Raw genomic sequence first — 19,257 nt, forward strand, 5'->3', positions numbered from 1 at the left:
TTTTATGGGGGGATTAATTCTTGAGGGGTCTGTTATCTGCCGAGCAGCGGCGGTACTTTTCATTCTTGCCTGATACGCCGGGTGAAAATAAAAGGCTGCTACCTTTCGAATGTGGCTGGAGGGTTATTATGAGTTGGAGAGCTGGGAGAAAATGCATAGGGGCTGTTTAATGAGGAATTGTCCTGCTGCCGCTCTCCAGGCATTCATGTATCATTTATCCGTGGTCAGAGACTAAGGCATTGCAATCCGCCGGGCCATTGTGTGTGTGAGCGCGCGCCTAATGTCGGCCTTTTATGCCGTTCGCGCGTTCGCCTCCTGAAATGGCTCACTTTCAATGGAGAAAATGAAGACCATTACATTGCAACAAGCTAATAAAGAGACCCCTGCTCAAAGAAAAAGAGAACAAAACAAAAAGTCCTTTTAGAGAGCATCGTGTGGCTTTTCCACATGACTCACGCGGCCACTTGGAGGGAGCGAAAGATAAAGAGGGGGAGAGGGAGAAAGTAACTGAACTCTGAACTATAAAAGCTGCAGACGAAAAGAAGTCGCATTATCTTAGATTTATGATTTTTTTTCTTTTCATGACATCATGTGTAAGTTTTTGTTTTACGGCTCGTGTCATAAGATGTTTTTCAGCGCAGGATCTTCCATTGTTTGTTTTCATTTGCCTTTCTGTCGTGGGGTCAGATTTTCCGGGAGACTGTGAGAAAAACAAGGAAGACTGTAATTAAGCAGGCGGCAGCTTAATGAAAGAGATCTAACACTCAGTCTAGAACAGCACTTCTCCAAATAGGGTCTGTGAACAATAGCTAGAGCGTCCTCACAAAAAGAAAAATATCCATCCATCTATCTATCTGTCTATCGTTCTGTCTATAGTTCTATTATTGTCTGCCTATTCTTCTGTCTGTCTGTCATATCTGTCCATCTAGATATATTTTTTTATTACATTGATGTTGTTGTTGATTGCCTGTCTAAGTGTAAGCCAATTAACCTGTAGTGATCGAAGATGAGTCATCTGGTAGATTATTTCTCTTCATTAGCTCTCATGTTTAAATGTCCTGTCTCCAGGAACAGTTTCCACCTGCTGAAGAAGAACGAAAAACTACTGAGAGAGCTGAAGAATCTGGATTCAAGGCAGTGGTATGTTATGCCACTTTTTATCCAGTGTTGCTTCTTTTAAAGCTATTAGGAACGATCTTGTAAGGGCAAAGGGACATTATTTTCTAAAGTCTTTGAGACCACCTGACAAATTGTACACCTGTTTTGCTCCTAAATTTACTTTCTTATCTATTTACTTTTTTAGCCGTGAAACGCACAAGATTGCTGTGTTTTACGTGGCAGAGGGGCAGGAAGACAAGCACTCAATTCTGTCCAACACAGCTGGGAGTCAGGCCTATGAAGACTTTGTGTCAGGCCTGGGCTGGGAGGTAAAGTCTCGATGATTAATTGCTGGGTAGCAACTCATTAAAAAATGTCCTATATGTGACCCTGGACCACAAAACTAGTCATAAGGGTCAATTTTTCGAAATTGAGATTTATACATCACCTGAAAGCTGAATAAATCAGCTTTCTGTTGATGTATGGTTTGTTAGGATAGGACAATATTTTGCCGAGATAAAACTATTTGAAAATCTGGAATCTGAGGGTGCAAAAAAAATCGAAATATTGAGAAAATCACCTTTAAAGTTGTCCAAATGAATTCTTAACAATGCATATTACTAATCAAAAATTAAGTTTTTATATATTTACAGTAGGAAATTCACAAAATATCTTCATGGAACATAATCTTAACTTAATATCCTAATGACTTTTGGCATAAAAGAAAAATCTAAAATTTTGACCCATACAATGCATTTTTGGCTATTGCTACAAATATACCCCAGCGACTTAAGACTGGTTTTGTGGTCCAGGGTCCAGTGATATATACACACACACATTTTACAAGTATATATATTCTCTCTCTCTCTCTCTCTCTCTCTCTCTCTCTCTCTCTCTCTATATATATATATATATATATATTTAAATATTACTTGCAATATTTTATATGGTATTAATGCATGGGCCCTTACAAACTCTTTCCTCAATGCTCAGGTGAACCTAACGAGTCATTGCGGTTTCATGGGCGGCCTGCAGAGGAACAAGAGCACGGGTTTGACCATGCCGTACTTCGCCACCTCTACAGTTGAAGTGATGTTCCACGTCTCCACACGCATGCCTCCGGACTCAGATGACTCGCTCACTAAAAAGGTAAACTTGTAGAAGTTGCCATTTTGTTCAGGTTACATGACAAATTTCCACCGGAGTTACTTTAGTATTGTTTAGATACTATTTTAGCATTTATTCGTATTTTGAATTAGCTTTTGTTTTTATATTTTCAGGTTTCATTTTTATGTTAGTTAAGGTTTTAGTAATTTTGTTATGTGCTTATTTTATTTGTATTTCATTTATTAGTAAATCATCACTTTTTTCAGTTAGTTGCCAAGGCAATATTTTGAAGTTTAACTTTTTTAATCAAATTTTTGTTTTATTTCATCTTGATTTCAATCAATTATAGTTTAATTTGAATTAACAAAACAGAATTTTACCACATACTGATACTTAAGATTTTTAGGACTTTATGTAAATAACCTCTGCATTCTGTATGACATACTCTCTTCTGCTAAACATGAAGAAGTATTTCTGAAGAGTGTTATTTTTTGTTCACAAATTAAAGTCTAAGTCTTCGGGTTCAAAACATCTAAATAACCCATTTTGCAGCTTGGCCAACTAGACTGGAGCTTTGCCTCGTGAACACTTGTCTGCATAGTACACCAGTCTCAAAAGAACAAGGAGAAATCATGTTTTCCTTCACTCAAAAACTGCTGATTCTCTAAAGAGTTAAACTTTCCCCCTGCCAGCTCACCTGTGGCAGGCCTTTTAGATTGTAGTCTGTCATTTCTTTCATAGCTCTTCTGTCTCGAGTTGTCTCCAGCAGTGCGGCTCTGCTCCTCCTGTGCGGCGGGTGAAGTGGGACACAGAACCTCACTGACCTGTGCGTTCACACCTCTTCATTAAACCTAACCCAGGCTAATCTGAGGGGTGGGACACTTATACCTGCCGAGAGCTGCACTTTTGTGTTTCTGGGTTCCCTGTTGAGAGAAAAGGTCCTATCTGCTATCAGAACAGAGAAAAGGAGAAAGTAATGACTCCTAACAGCTGTACTTTTATTCTCTCATTCTGCCTCTCCCACTGGCTTTTATCTTGTCTCTCTTTTATTTGAAGAGGGATGCCGCACCCTTTCTTTTTGTCACTCTTCCTCGCAGTCGATGTGACCTTATGGAGAAACATTGCTCTCTAGTTTTTCTCTTTGTAAGGGTGTTTCTTCAACTATGGGCACTTTTTTGCCCTGTGGGCTTTTATGAATTAAACTCTCTTTAAACACAGTTTTTACATTCTAACTAGTTTATTTTATGTCAACTAATAATATCCAACAGTGTACACACATTTCAAATGATGTACTGTTTAATAGTATTCAATGGTAGAAATGATAGTGGCAAAAAAAAAACCCTACTTTGTCTTGCTAAGGCTAATTTCATTGCAAACATTTATCCTAAATATACACAATTGATATTTGTATATTTTCTTGCATAAATTGGCACAATCAGATTTTGACTGGAAATGATGAAAGTAAAGTATTTTGTTATAAGTTATATTTACTTTTCTATTTAAGTATCATTGTGTAATTGTGTCAAAATCATTATTATTATTATGATTAATGGCAAAATTGTTCATTGTGATGGTAATCAAACCACAACTGAGAAACGGGCGTTTTTTTTTTTTTTTTATATATATATCTTTTGGCTTAATAAATATTGAAATGTGTTATGATTATTTCTTTAAGATAATCATAGTTTTAAAAAATGCTAATAAGTTTATTGTGGATTTTCATGTTTTAAGATTGACGTTCTGGATCTGGGACAAAGGTAGAATCTCTTTATCCATTAAGAATGTTTTATTAGATTGTGCTGGTGTTAACCCTTTGAGAACTTTTTTTATTCAGTTAACTCTTTTGAAGAGCAAAAATAAATTATAAAAACATGATATAATTTATCCATAATATTTCTCGCCATAAAATAGCCACAGAAGCTGGAATGGCATTAAACACAAACAAACAAACAAACTGGCACAAAGGGCAATAAAATATAGTAGCAAAAATAAAAATAAAGGCATGGTAAAAAGTTGCCATGCCAAGTCAGTTTTATTATTGTTTTGGTGTTACAAACTGTTAATGTTAATAAAAATCAACCCCTGGGACATTAAAGTGTCCATACTTGAAGAAACAGCCGCAAATGTCTGTCTGCATGGGTATTTTTTTCTGTTCGCATGGGCAGCACAAATCTAATAATGTGCAGCATTATCCTTAATGAGCTTGGCTGGAAGGCTGTGATATGGGGCTGTTTGTGGAGCGGCCAGCCCCATGCCGAATGACCAATCGCTTGTCATTAGAGCTGTCCCCTCACTTCCTCACTCATACGTCTTCTGGGGCAGAGACGAGGCGATAAGGTGCTAATGCGCCCCAAAGACTTATTAATGAACGCAGATAGAAATGTGATATTGTGGGGAGGGAGGGAGGGATACAGTGGACTGTAAGAGGGACATTTCATGGGGCGCTTATTCGGTGGTAAAGGGGGGCTCTAATTAGATTACCACGTTTAGTCTGAAATGGTCTCGCCTACAGCTTATTGTGTCTTCTCTGTTCTTATGAGCTGGGCAGGTATGCTGAAAGGGGGGTTGTGGGATATTGTCGGGAGGATGTTGGACTGTAATTGACTTTAAGCAGAAGGATGACAAGATGTTAGGTCCGTTTTCATGGCCCACTTTTTTTAAACCGATGTTTGTCCCTGTTGAGAGAAATGGAGGAGGATGTTTTTTCTTCAGTTTATCACTTTTTTTTTTTTCTGCGCATTTGTACAAATTTGAGCTCAAATAACTGTAAAATGTACAAATGCACCAAACTAAAGATTTTTAGATATTTAGCAGAAGAAAAGGCCATTGTGTTAGAGGCCAATTTCTGATGTGACGCTACAAACAGATGTGCCATTTTTCATGACGATATATGATTTAAGCTAAGATAGCTGAGATGAAAGAGCATCTTTCAATCCTGACTACTTTGTTGTTACTCATTTTATTTGAGAATAGGTTGGCCACTCACTTATCAGGTAATTTTCACATTTCACATCACAATATCGTCCAAAAGTTTGTGGTTAGTAATATAATGTTTTTAAAGAAAGTCTATTATACTCACCAATCCTGCATTTATCTGATCAAAATACAATAAAGTAATTTAGTGAATTATTACAATAATTATCTACTGTAATAACTGTTTTCTGTCTTGAAATATGTGTGATGAAAAGCTGAATTTTCCAATACTCCATTACTACAGTCTTCAGTGTCACATGATCCTTCAGAAACAATTCTAGTGCGCTAATTCTAATTTTGTGCATTTCTTATTGTCAGTGTTGAAAACATTCGTGTTGCTTAATATTTCAGGATTCTTTGATGTATAGAAAGTTCCAAACAACAGCAATTATTTAAAGTAGAAATCTTTTTAAGAGTATAAATGCATTTACTCTCTCTTTTGATCAATTTAATGCATCCTTGCTGAATAAAAGTATACATTATATACATTTTTTTTTTTTTAATCTTGCTGACCCTAAACCTCTGAACAGTAGTTGAAGTACAGTAGCAAAAACTGTTAAAGGGTTAAAGTCATCTAAAATATGACACATACATGGCTTTTTTTGTAGGAAAATAAAATGAAGAACTGTAGAAACGTATCTTTTTAACACGGTAAAATCATGGATTTATACATTCATTACCATAACTGCAGTAAGCCAAATCACTTTTCTTCTATAATTCAAACATTTGTTTTCTCTCTTGTTTTTGTGTCATTGAAGTGACTGAGCACATCTTGCAATAATAAATTTAATGCAGATCTATATCATCTTATCACAATGAGGACGGGCCGTTTGAATTTCTACCAGAGTGTTGCCACGATCTGCTCTACGGGCAGGCAATCGAATGTGGCATTTCTCAGAATGATATTACATGATTAAACAAAGATGGCTGAGAGATGAAAGAAATCTCTCAGTCCAGACCACCTTATCGTCCAATAAAACTCCAATCATTTTGTCACACGGACACACACCCTGGAACGAAATGGCAGTCCCTGGTCTGTGGCAGTGCAGCTGAAGGCTGGATGTAATTCATGGCTGTAATTTGAGCGTGAGGTGAAGTGACGTGTGGGGCGGTTGGGCCAGTGAAGGGGTTTTGGACTGCCGTCCCTGCCCTGCAGGGGAGCTGAGGGGACCTCCACGCCACACACGGCTATATTCCACCCAAATTAGATTGGGTCTGTCCCTGTGCTGCATTGCCTATCATGACTTCTCAGAGGCAAATTGGATTTGCAAGGGCTGCTGGAGAGGCTATCCAGAGCACGATCTTCCGATAGCAACTCTAAACCATGTTAACTAGACACTAAAGCGTGTCAGTGCGGCCGCTGGTGCCACAGTGCGCACACTTTTTTTTTTTTCCTTCTCGCGGCTGCTGTTTTATGCACTGTTTATCATCTAACATGCTCTTTAAAGGATTCAAAAAATGTTCCATACTTGCCAATTGCAAGTGAATTGAGAAAATTTGTCAGCCATTATTGTCCATAAAAATGATAATCAATGTATTATTATGAAATATGTTTATTATATTTCTGGCACACGAATGCAACTAAATTGAGAAAATTTATTAGCCATGAATGTTTCTTAGTCAATTATTTATATATATATATATATATATATATATAATAAAATTGACTAAGAAACATTTATGGCTAATAAATATACTTTTGTACAGTATATTTATTTCTTTTTTACATTTATCTACTTATTTGTTATTTACATATTATTATTATTATTATTATTATTATTATTATTAATTTATTATGTCATATTACCTTATGGCAGTTATGGCAATTATTTTGCTGCTTTGATTTTTTTTTTTTTTTTTTTTTTTGTAGCATCATATAAAAACTAGTCACTGCTATATACATTTGAAGGTTGGAGAGTATTAATTTTGGACCTGTTCATCTTCACGTTCCTATGATCCTTGCTGTTTTAAATAACTTGAGCCGTAACCGCAAAGTAGAACTCTGCAGTTAAAGAAATGAATGATGTCCATCGCTGAGTCCAAAAGACAGAGTTTGTCATTGGTTGTAAAGGTTGTGGCCGTCGCCAGGGACAGTTGACGGGTCGCTGCGCCCATGGCCGTGGCAGTGATTGAGAGGGTCCCGGGAAGATGGAGTGATCGGTATAAGATAGATGAGAGGAGGAGAGACGGACCGAGTGTCCGTTCACTCAACTGTCACAGCGCAAGGTTAATAACGCTGGAGTGGATAGCACTGTACCATGGCTACATGCAGTCAAGATTCAATTCAACCCAGTTAAATTTGTGCTTTTGTTTTGGAGAACATGACGGTCATAAAATATGACCAGCATACAAGCTCAAGGCTTCTTGTATTGTTGCAGAGTATACAATGCATACAATGAAAGTGAGGTATCACCATTCAGCATTAAGTTACTATAGAGGAACCATATCTTTAATAAGTATACTTTAAATCTGTTCGAACAAAAGCATAATCTAAATGACATCTTTCATGTATTCTCTTTCTCCATACAGTTAAGACACTTGGGTAATGATGAAGTGCACATCGTTTGGTCCGAGCACTCGCGGGACTACCGGAGAGGCATCATTCCTACTGAGTTTGGAGACGTGCTTATCATCATCTACCCCATGAAGAACCACATGTACAGCATCCAGATCATCAAAAAACCTGAGGTGAGCTCAACACTCTCAGAGGAACCAATACAGATTCATGTCTGTAACTAGAGATGTCACAAACAACTTTATGAATTAAATCATTTTTTAATCTTTTTAATTTATTCAAATAGATTTGTAAAACATATTTAAAGCACCTGACTCCAGTAGAAAACAGTTATTTTAAGTTGTAATACTATTTCACAGTATTATGTTTTTACTGTATTTTTGATCAATACTTACAGCCTTGGTGATCATATGCGACTTTTAAAAATATTCGCAAAAATTTTGAATGGTCGTGTAAAACACTAATAATGAACAACGTTTTATAAATAAATATTTATTTTATTACCAGAAGAACGTTAGAACCTAGAATCTTAGACTCTTTTTGAGTTTTTTGAACCAGTTAATTGAAGCAAATTGTCTGAATGGGGCTATAGGCTAAATGCATTCGAATTCCCTGAAACCGTCGTCCATACTTTGAGCAGGAAAAAATCGATTTGAACGGCTGCTGAACAGAGAGATCGTTATACAGTAAAGCAGAGATATTTGTTTGTGCATCACATCCATTTGTTTTTCTGTAAATGAGCTCAATGTTTCGTACAGGAGACAGTGGAAGCATATCTGTCTTTGAGCACTACCAGCCATTGCTTCCTGCTCAGTTATGTCAGGCCTAATTGAATGAATGGGATTCTCAGAATCGAATTCCGCTGTGGAGATGGATCCGAGACGAGAGGCTCAGTCTTTCATGCAGTCTGAGGAAATGTAGAAAGATGGAGAGATAAAGAAAGACGAGGCCTGGCTTTTATGAAAGTCCATTTAGATCCCATTTCAGTGCATGAGGGCTATTCACTGTGTCTTTTCTGCTTAATGTCAGGGATTTTTTTATGTAACAGGCTGATATACGTCAGAGGTTTTGACATTTCCATGCCTTCTTTTATTTGAAGGATAAAGCTGCTATTTTATAGGATGTGTAAAGCCCTGTTCACAAAAAGTATGACGAAACTAAGTATTTGCAAACAATGTATGCGTTCTGAAAACAAAAGTTTACCTCAATATAATGTTCTTTATCTGAAGAAAATTTAATTCACTACCGTTCTAGAGTTTGGGGTCGATAAGATTATTTTGATTGAAATTAATACTTTTATTCAGCAAAGATCCATTCAATTTATTTAAATAGAAATAAATACCTTTTATAATGTTACGAAAAATGTCAAATAAACGCTGTTCTTTTAGACTTTGTTGTTCAAAGAATACTGAAAATGTATCATGGTTTCCACAAAAATATTATGCAGCAATGATTTCAACATTGAATAAAAAGAAATGTTTCTTGAGCATCAAATCAGCATATTAGAATGATTTCTGAAGTTATGACTGGAGTAATGATGCTGAAAATTCAGCTTTGATCACAGGAATAAATTACGATAGGAAACAGTTATTTTAAATTCTACTAATATTTCACAATATTTTTCTGTATTTTTGATTAAATAAATGCAGCTTTGATCAGCATAAGAGACTTCAATTAAAAACATTAAAAATATCTTAAAGACCCCAAACTTTTAAAAAAGTACTGTATAAAATAAAATGGATGAGAATGAAAAATGAACCATCACAATACAATATTTCAGACTCAATGTGAAGGAGTTTATAGAGATTCATTGTTTCATTTTATAATCTTGTCATGCACATTTTTCATGCTGAAAATGTGGACTTATGGGAGTGTGAATAGGCCTTAATACTGATTGAAATGTGTGTTTTGTTCCTGCTTGGAGCTGCTCACATTTTGCTCTTCACAGGCCATTAAGTGTTCATATATCATGTCATCTCACTTTCCACAGGTGCCTTTCTTTGGTCCCTTGTTTGATGGAGCCATAGTAGACGGAAATATCTTACCCACAGTGGTGCGAGCCACGGCCATCAACGCCAGCAGAGCTCTGAAATCCCTCATCCCTCTTTACCAAAATTTGTATCCTTTTCCACACTTTAACGAGTGCACATGTGGGCTTTTGTCATGTTTAAGGTGGCAGAAGCCTATTATCATTGTTACAGCCTGCTTGGTTGGTTTTCTGCTCTCTCCTCCTGCCGTACAGACCTGGCTCACATATGTACGGATTGACTTGTGAGCGGTCAGGTTGGTTCTGATGGGAGCAGGTAGAGCCGCTCGATAATTATTGATGTCTTATTTCTCAGCTCTGCACATGTAGAGCACCGCTCTCTGCTCACCCAGTCAGGCGGGTGATGGAATCATTCTGATCACTCGTCAATGCCTGCTAACCGTGATGCACAACCATTTGCTTTTGAAATGCTTCTCTGGCAATTTAGTGTTCTTTTCTATCTCTCTTTTTCTGTCACACGATCTAAACCTCTGCTGTTGTACTTAATCTTTTCTTTTTTTAGGCTTTTTAGACCTCTTTATTGTTATACATACAAGTTATTATTACAAGTTATTCTTATACATACACAACATGCATTGTCTCTTAAAATAAGCTTAAATAGTAGTAGTTTTGGCTTGTTTACCTTTATGTAATATTAGGGCTGTCAACTTTAATGTGGAAAAAGTTAACTGAAATGCATTTTTTATAAATGAAACTTGTATGAAATTTTTCTGCACATTAAGACAGCAATTTGATCAAAAATACAATAAAATCTAATATTGTGAAATATTATTGCAAATTAAAATAACTGTTTTCTATTGTAATATATTGGTCTTCAAGAAACATTTCTTATATATTATTAATATTTTTGTGGAAATTGTGAATATTTTTGAGTATATGTGTGTGTGTGTATATATATATATATATATATATATATATATATATATATATATATATATATATATATATATATAATACACACACATTGTACAACTATTGTAAAAAAAAAAATTGTGCGAATTCAACAATTTTTATTGTTAATGCATCTTTGCTGAACAAACGTATTATTATTAATAAAAAAAAACAAAAAAAAAAACATTTGAACAATAATGTTTATTACATATTGTTGTGTTTTCATTGACTTGGTCATGTTTATTTTGTTTTTTTTAATTTCTCGTCTAATTCTGATCCTTTTTAACTCTGCATTATATTATGAGATTAATTGCAATTTCTAAATCTAATAAATTGACAGCCCTAATAATTAGAGGTGCTTACCAAGGTTGTTAGAAAAAAGCAATTTTTAAGAAAGAAGAAAGGTTGAAGGCCTTTGGTCAGAATGAGACAAGCAGCCTGGATTTGAACTTGTAAGCAACCAACCATCCGTCATAATTTTTGCATGGTCAAGTGCCACTATAAAAATCTAGTTTCTTTTGCTTTGTTTTGTCCAAAAACAGTTATTGCTAACTAATTACAGCCACTGTATGCTTGAGATGATAATGTTCAGTATCCGAACATTTCCAAGTCCAAATCCATCCTCTCTTGTATCGTTGGCACCAAAGACCTTTAACCTTTTTTTAAGAGCGCTCTTTTCTTCTCAAAGAGATGCTACTTCCAGAAAACAAAGCGAAGTCGGTGAGGAGGGGAGAAAAGGGGGGGGAAAGCGATTCTCATCTGCCATGTCCTCCAAGCCAGAGAGATTGTTTGGCTCAGCTTGAGTCTTTCGCTCGCAGCAATCTCGCCCATCTGTGTGCCTGCGCGGAGCTCGATAGTGGACTGAGCTATTGATTGGCGTGAGCCGCACAGGTCGATGCTCCTGACAGCCTGAATTACAGTAATCTGTCATTATCGACGGATGTCTCTCCAAACCTTTTCTCTCTCTCCGTCTTTCTCTTTTCTCTCTCTTGGTCTGTTTTTCTTTCAGTCTGATTCCCTTTATTTTGAAACTATCCCTCCCTCTTTTTTTTCTCTTTCTTTGAGTGCCCTCGCACCTTCTTTTCATTCTGTCCTGTGCAAATAATTGATGACTGTGAGGGATGGATTGCAGGCTAGTAGTGATTAGAAGATCTATGTGCCAGACGAGCTGCTCTCCTACAATGAAAACGGGCCGTGAGACTGAGAGGACCCCAGGGATGTAAGGAAGGAAGTCACAGTATCTCCTCCTTACCTGTTGATGGTGCCGCCACATGCAGTCATTGCCGAGAGAGAGAAAGTGATGTAGCCTAATTGTCCCTCTAACATCCTCGTATCTATGAATCAATCACTAACGGGAGGTGTGGTATAGTAGTTAAAGTGCAGAGCTGGTAAAGTTGCTGGTTCAGTACCCATAAGGAACTAGTCATGTCGTTCCACTCACCCTCACCGTAAGGTCATAAATGATAAGATATCTAGAATTTTAGTGTTGGGTATCGATAGAGTTTTCCAAAAATGTATTCAATTCCAATTCAGTTCTCAAATTTGATTCACTTTGGTTCAATTCTGATTCATTTGAGTATATTGTAGTAATTTTTTTTTCTTAGAATTGCTTACTTTGTGTTGGGAATCAAGTTACATTAGTCACACTTTTTTGATTTAGTTAAAAGCTTATTTGTTGATTAATTGTTTTGGATTTAGGCTACACTGGTCATGTATATTTTTGGTTATAATTCATAAGAATCATTCATTTTTGGATTCACTTTACACTGGTCGTATAATACAATGCGTGTTATTTAAGTCACTAAAAGAACCGGATCAATAGAATATTTTGTTTTGGGATTTAGGCTACAATGGTCATTCTGTATGCTTTTGATTCACTTAAGGAATTGAATCCTAAGAGGCAATGATTGGGTGAATTGGACTGCACTGGTTGCAGTCACACAGTTTCGGTTGAATTGTGTAATTTGAAAGAAGCGGAAGTAGTTAAAATAAGTACACTTGGAAAGAATACATTGGCTTTCAAGTCTTTTTCCATCCATATAATCATACTCATTTTCTTCCACCTGAATTGCGTTGCACGCTGAGCCCCACTTTACCTCCTTTAGTTTACAGAAAAAACTAAATTAGATTTGGTTTGGATGCAAATGTCAGGTGCTGTTCTTGCTGAAGAGGTCCTCATTTAGAAATGTTCAAATTATGCACCAGCTGACGCATGATCACAGTAGCCCTCTTTAGCTCAGCAGAGACATGCGTTGTGAGGTAAATTATCTAGATTTAAGAAAGACCGACCAGCATTTTCCTTTTATAAAAAGTCTGCAGTATGTCAAAACATATTTTTTCCCTAATTTTTGCCCTGAAACTCTATAAACTTTTTAATTCGCTATTCTCACTTTTTTTTTTCCCTTCGTCTCTTCTCTTTTCTCATTCTGTAAGCCAACACGCCTCAACCTCTCTTGTGCCTGACTCTAAGTTCCAGTTCCTTCTCTTGGCCCCGGGCTGCGTCCATCTGCCTCCCCGCACACTGATCCCTCATTCGGCATGACTGTGAAATTAGGGTCTGGAATGGAGAGAAAGGGGCCTCTTTGGTCTTAATGTCTGTTGGAGGGAAAGGGAGAAAAAAAACAGCAGATAGCAGGTAGCTGGCGTGGGTCAGTGTTATGAATGCTGGGCAGACAAAATAACAGGGTTAAACCGCAGATAGCACAGGAGTAATCCAAAGGGCCATGTGTGGAAAAAGAGCCCGAGCTCGGGGCCTTCCAAGCAGCCTTAGTCTCTGAGGGCACCATGTTGGGTCTGAGTGATAAAATGTTCTGGGCTGCCATATGTGGAAGTGTGTGTGCGTTTTAAACACCCCACTTCGATTAGAGCTAGTTGACCTGTCTCGCCCCCAGGCTACCGGATCGCTACAGCTGCTAGTCTTCTTGTAACGCATCCTGGAATGAAGTGGATCTAGATCTGGTCCTTCAAGCCCCGATTGCACGGCGAGAGAAACCCACATTATCTGATCCGTCTGGCTCATGGCTGCGAGTTGGCCAGGGGGAGATTGGGTGTTGTTGGCTTGGACTCTGCGAAAAAACCCCCCCAAAAAAACACGCAAGTCTAAGAGTCACGGCCATCTTCCATCTGTCAGTGGTCGATTGGGACGCAGGGAGAGAGGAGGGAACATGCTAAGCGGCTTCCCCATTGGCCGTGCCAGTCCAGTGGTGTGTGTGGGACCGTTCCAGCTCTGGCGTGACAGCGGGGGCAGGCCCGCTGGCTGCTGATTGGCAGCGATAAGTGCCGGGCTGCTGGGGTCAGCATATGGCAGGGCGTGATAGCGGAGAGAGTGGAAGAGCTTTGGGTCATAGCCTCCTTCCTTCTGACTCTGGCTTTTCCAAAGGCAACCGAGCTGATGGAAGCAGCAGGCCAGCGCTTCCCCTTTTGTCCCCATGCTTGAGCGACCTGCGCGCACACACACACACACACACATATACACACACTCATATACACACACTCGATGTAGCCACAGCCAAACGCCTAACGGGCAGCGCTGCCACACACTGCCAGCTCTCACAATGGGCCCTATTGTGTCCTAGTAACAACGTGGTTTGCTGGTGTGTGTGTGTGTGTGAGAAGGGGGATGGAAGGTTGCACTATTCACTAATTGTCCCATCAGTGCCGAAAAAGGGGGTGGAACAGATTAAGGGGGGGTTTGGGGTATTGGTGGGGTCAGTGCTTAATTGCTTTTGCCATTTTCTTTCTCTTTCTGTCAGTTTATCTCTTTATTTTTATGCATTAGTCATTATTGTAACTGCACAAGCAACACCCGTCGCTGTTGTTTTTTTCCAACACAGTTCACCTCAGTGGCATTAATATGTCTATCAATCACTGAGCCACTCCTCCTAACTTCTCTCCTGTTTTGACCTGTTAGCACTGACAGCTTCATCCCCAGACTTTCCAGTCAGTCAAACACAGGCCGTGTGTGAATGAGTGAGGTGCAGGGTGTGTTAACAAAAAAAAAATGTTGTTGTGTGGCCCCCTCCGGCTTGGGATAGATTGGTAAACAACAAGCTCCCTGGGGGTGCATGGCAATGGGGAATGTGGGTCTGACTCTTACGAAGTGTTTAGGATGCGCTGCAGGCTTCTCTCATGGAGTTTGTGGTTAGTGTAGCAGAGACACATGTCTGTCTCTATTTTCCTGTCTGTCATTTTTATCTATCTGTCGCTGTCATTCATTCTACCATTATATCTGTTGTTCTATCTTCCTGTCTGTCTATCTATCTGTCTGTCTGTCTGTCTATCCATCTTTGAAAGCAGTCTTAAAAAAACAGCTTTTTTCATGTATTTGCAAATGAGTTCTGTGAACTAATTTTTATTGAATTTTTTTAGTGTTTTGAAAGTTTTACTTGACTTTATTAATGACTTTTAAGGGATGCATCCAGAATGAATTCGGAATCTATTTTTCTATCGTCCTGTCTGTCATTCTAACATTCTATTGTTCTGTCTATGATTCTGTCTATCTATTTGTAAATCTGTCGTTTTGTCTGTCTGTCATTCTATCATTTTATCTGTCGTTCTGTCATTCGTTCTACCATTATATCTGTTGTTCTGTCTCCCTGTCTTTGTCTTATCTGTATATCTTTCTGTCTATATATTGTCTTTCATTTATTCTATTTTCATTCTATCTATCTGTCTATCTGTCTATCTGTCTGTCTGTCTGTCTCTGTCTTTGTTTGAAAGTTTGACTTGAAAAACAGCTTTTTGCATGTATATCCTAATTAGTTCTATGAATTTTTATTAGTTTTATGAAAGTTTTACTTTACTTTTTTAATGAAAAGGGATGAATAATTGTAAGGGATGAATTCAGAATGAAGAGCATAAAGAGAAATCACACAATCACTTATTTTTAGGGAGGGTGGAATATTCTAGAAGTGTCTAGAATTGCCTAATTCTACATGAATAAAGGCCTAAATAAAAAGAAAAAAGTAATAAAAATATCTTCACATCTGATATTGTTTTGACTGGTAGAGCTGTGAAGACAATCCACAGAATTGGATAATAATGTATTATTTTATTTAAATGTTGCAAGTTTGTCCAGCGGCCCATCAGAACCTGCTGAAACATGTTAGAAGATAAACACTCCTTGTGCGAATTCAGACCTCGACTGTTTCTGCGAAGCTAAATGTGATTTAAAGAATTAATAGCCATGGCATTTGAAAGCCGTAGTGAAAAATCTCCACTCTCGGTAAAACCACAAAATCAGGTTACTGTTTAAAAAAGACATGCACAGGAGGCAGATGGCAAGCCCACCTTCACTCATTCATACTAATCAGGCCCGCCACGTACGTGTAGCTCGGCGTACACGCAGCCCTCTCTGATAGCATTAGCGCTGACTTGCACGTCGTGAATGTTAAATAAATGTTGCATTTGCAACGGCAGCACGCACATCACTTTCCCCCTGGGGCGCGGGGACAGGACGCAGGGCGATAAATCGGGCCGGCCGCTCTCGGGGCTGTATTTCACGAGCCCTTCAATTTGGTTTCAGCGGAGATTAATAGGAGAGGCTGTGATGCTGGAGCCCGGGCCCAGATCAGTGTCTCGGAGCCCCAGGCAACGGTGCATTAGCCTGGGCTATCTCTCCTCTCATCTGCTTGTGCCACGCGGAGACATTGGCCGTAATGACGGGGCTATGGCAGCCAGCCGCAGCACCGTGCCTTGCTAATAAAATCACTGTTAGGGCCACGATATCAGCAGGCATCAGATGGAAAAATAAACCGATTAGCCTGCACTTCAGGGCACACATAGATTTCTGTAATTATACTCTGTAAAACTCCTCAAATTTGATTATTTGTGTGATGTTTTTCTCTGTCACTTTTCTGATCTCGTTCTCTTTTTCTCTCTGTCTCTCTAGCGTTGGTGCGGATGTATTTGTATTGGCGGATTTTGGCAGCTGATATCTTCATTTTTAAGGTTTATTTTCTAACTTGGTTTGATCAGCATTTTAATATTTGATTCAGAATTTTTCAGTGTGTATACATGGGTAGATCTGATTAGATTTCTTGATTGATGGCAGATCTTTACGGCAAAAGTTAGTTTGAAGTGTAGACTTGGAAACGCTCAATTTAAAGGAATAGTTCACACAAAAATGGACATTTGCTGAAGAATTACTCAGGCCGTCCAAGATGTAGATGAGTTTGTTTCTTCATTGGAACAGGTTTTTGAGAAATTTAGCATTACATCACTTGAGATGAAAATGAGATGATCATCACAATAATCTGCAAATAATCTGCTATAAAATACAAGTCCTCTATTAATATTGCATTCTTCATTGGAAATTGTCTAATCTGAATCAGAAAAGAAATATCCACACCAAGCACAGTTGTTTAAGTGAAAACAACAGTCTAAAAAGAAAAGACAACAGGGGAGGAACTGGAGGAAGCGTTATTATTTTGCTTCACAAGAGGCTAATTGATAGACTGAAGTGGATTGCTTGTGGATTATTGTGATGTTTTTATCAGACATTTGGACTTTCATTCTGACGGTACCCATTCACATTGGTGAGCAAGTGATGCAATGCTTAATTTATTAAAAGAAGGAAACTCGTCTACATTTGTGATGTTCTGAGGGTGAGAAATGTTCAGCAAATTTCGTATTTGGGTGAACTACTCCTTTAAGCAGCGTGACTGAAACTGTATATTGGCTAAGTGATTTCTCACAGGGTTTGACAGACGTGTCCTGACAAAAGCACCTGTGGAGACCCTGCGGTTTGTGGTTTGAGCGAGCGGACTCCTCTGTGCGTATCCCATCAGGTTGTGTGTGAGGATGCGAGAGCCGTTCGGCAGCCGGACAGTGGCTCTCTCTGTGGGGCTGCGGATCCTGTTCTGGGTTTCTTTTGAAAGGTGCCAACACTGTCCTACAGAGGAATTCTCAGCACAGATAATAACAAGCACACCATGTGGAGAAAATGACTGATCATGTGTGTAATTAAAATGAGGCATGTGTGTGTGCGATTTGGGACAGTGTTCTCACCAGGCGCATCAGTTACTGTGCTGTGTTAATTTGCAAGGCGAGAGCAGGGAATAGCTGTGCTCTCTGAGAGTGGAGATATTGGCCGTGTGTCACCCTTGTACTGTCACACATTCGATTGTCCCAGAACTCTCGGATGAACTGATGTTTCCAGGCACAAATGTCCTTTGAGATGCTCCCTTTTTATTTGTGTTCATACTGTATGTTAAGATTCATTTAGACATCAGTTCTGTATAATGAATATGTTGTAGCTGAAATTGAATATTGGATTTTAATTGAGGTGACAAACAGGATGCAGAATTAACTTAAATTTAAAAATTTGAATGTAAAGAATGTGGAATTACAATTAATTGAAATTCAAATTCATGCATTCAAAGTAACTTTTAAATAGAAAAACAGATTTTTAAGACAAACTTTAAATGTTGGAAAGTATGGGGTCAGTAAGATTTTTTTAATGTTTTTCAAGTCTCTTATGCTTAAGGATGCATTTTTTTTTTTTTTTTTTTGGAAGATACAGTAAAAACAGTAATATTGTGAAATATTATTACAATTCAAAATAACTCATTTATATTTTAATATATTTTGAAATGCAATTTCATTTTTTCTGTGATGGCAATGCTGAATTCAGCATCATTACTCCAGTCTCAATGTAACATGATCCTTCAGAAATAATTCTAATATGCTGATTTGGTGCTCAAGAAACATTTCTTATATTATTAATGTTGAAAATATTTTTTCTTCTTAATATACACTACCAGTCTAAAGTTTTGAACAGCAAGATTTTTAATGTTTTTAAAGAATTCTCTTCTGCTCACCAAGCCTGCATTTATTTGATCCAAAATACAACAAAAGCTGTAATATTGTGAAATATTTTTACTATTTCAAATAACTGCTTTCTATTTGAATATATTTTAAAATGTAATTTATTCCTGTGATCAAAGCTAAATTTTCAGCATCGTTACTCAGTGTTCAGTGTCACATGATCCTTCATAAATCATTCTAATATACTGATTTGCTGTTCAACATTTATTATTGTTATTATCAAAATTTACAACAGTTCAGTGCAATTTTTTCAGGATTCTTTTGTATAGAAAGATCAGCATTTGGGAAAGAAATGATATAAATTAATACTTTTATTTAGCAAGGCTGCATTAAATTGATCAAAAATGTATTTCAGATAAATCCTGTTCTTCTGAAATCTTTCTATTCATCAAAGAAACCTGAAAAAATTATACTCTGTTTTCAACATAATAATTAATGTTTTTGAGCACCAAATCAGAATATTAGAATGATTTCTGAAGGATCATGTGACTGGAGTAATTATGTGAAAAATTCAGCTTTGAAATCAGGAATAAATTACATTTTAAAAATTTATTCAAATGTAAAGCAGCTATTTTAAATAGTAAAAATATTCCACAATATTACTGCTTTTGTTGCATTTTGGATCAAATAAATGCAGGCTTGGTAAGCAGAAGATAATTTTTTAAAAATCGTACCGTTCAAAAACTTTTGACTGGTAGTGTATTTTTGTGAAAACAGTGTTTTTTTTTTCAACATTTAATAAATTGATAAATAGAATGATTTCATTTATTTTGAAATAGAAATCTGTAACTGTCAAACT

At 37.5% G+C, this 19,257-nt stretch overlaps 1 protein-coding gene across 9 annotated transcripts in view; it reads left to right on the forward strand.

Moving 5' to 3' along the window:
- The window catches only part of ralgapa1 (Ral GTPase activating protein catalytic subunit alpha 1), a 76,996-nt gene that overhangs the window by 50,093 nt on the left and 7,646 nt on the right, over positions 1-19,257 (forward strand). For all 9 annotated transcript variants that reach the window (XR_009266838.1, XM_058750373.1, XM_058750368.1 and 6 more), the window contains 5 exons: positions 1,069-1,140; positions 1,304-1,427; positions 2,092-2,247; positions 7,708-7,866; positions 9,684-9,811. Coding sequence is in view for 8 of the 9 variants with exons in the window: in XM_058750373.1 (XP_058606356.1) it covers positions 1,069-1,140; positions 1,304-1,427; positions 2,092-2,247; positions 7,708-7,866; positions 9,684-9,811 (639 nt within the window). In the remaining variant the exon portion in view is untranslated. The remainder of the gene's footprint in view (positions 1-1,068; positions 1,141-1,303; positions 1,428-2,091; positions 2,248-7,707; positions 7,867-9,683; positions 9,812-19,257) is intronic.

Source organism: Onychostoma macrolepis, chromosome 17 (genome assembly GCF_012432095.1).
Source record: "Onychostoma macrolepis isolate SWU-2019 chromosome 17, ASM1243209v1, whole genome shotgun sequence".
Taxonomy (NCBI): domain Eukaryota; kingdom Metazoa; phylum Chordata; class Actinopteri; order Cypriniformes; family Cyprinidae; genus Onychostoma; species Onychostoma macrolepis.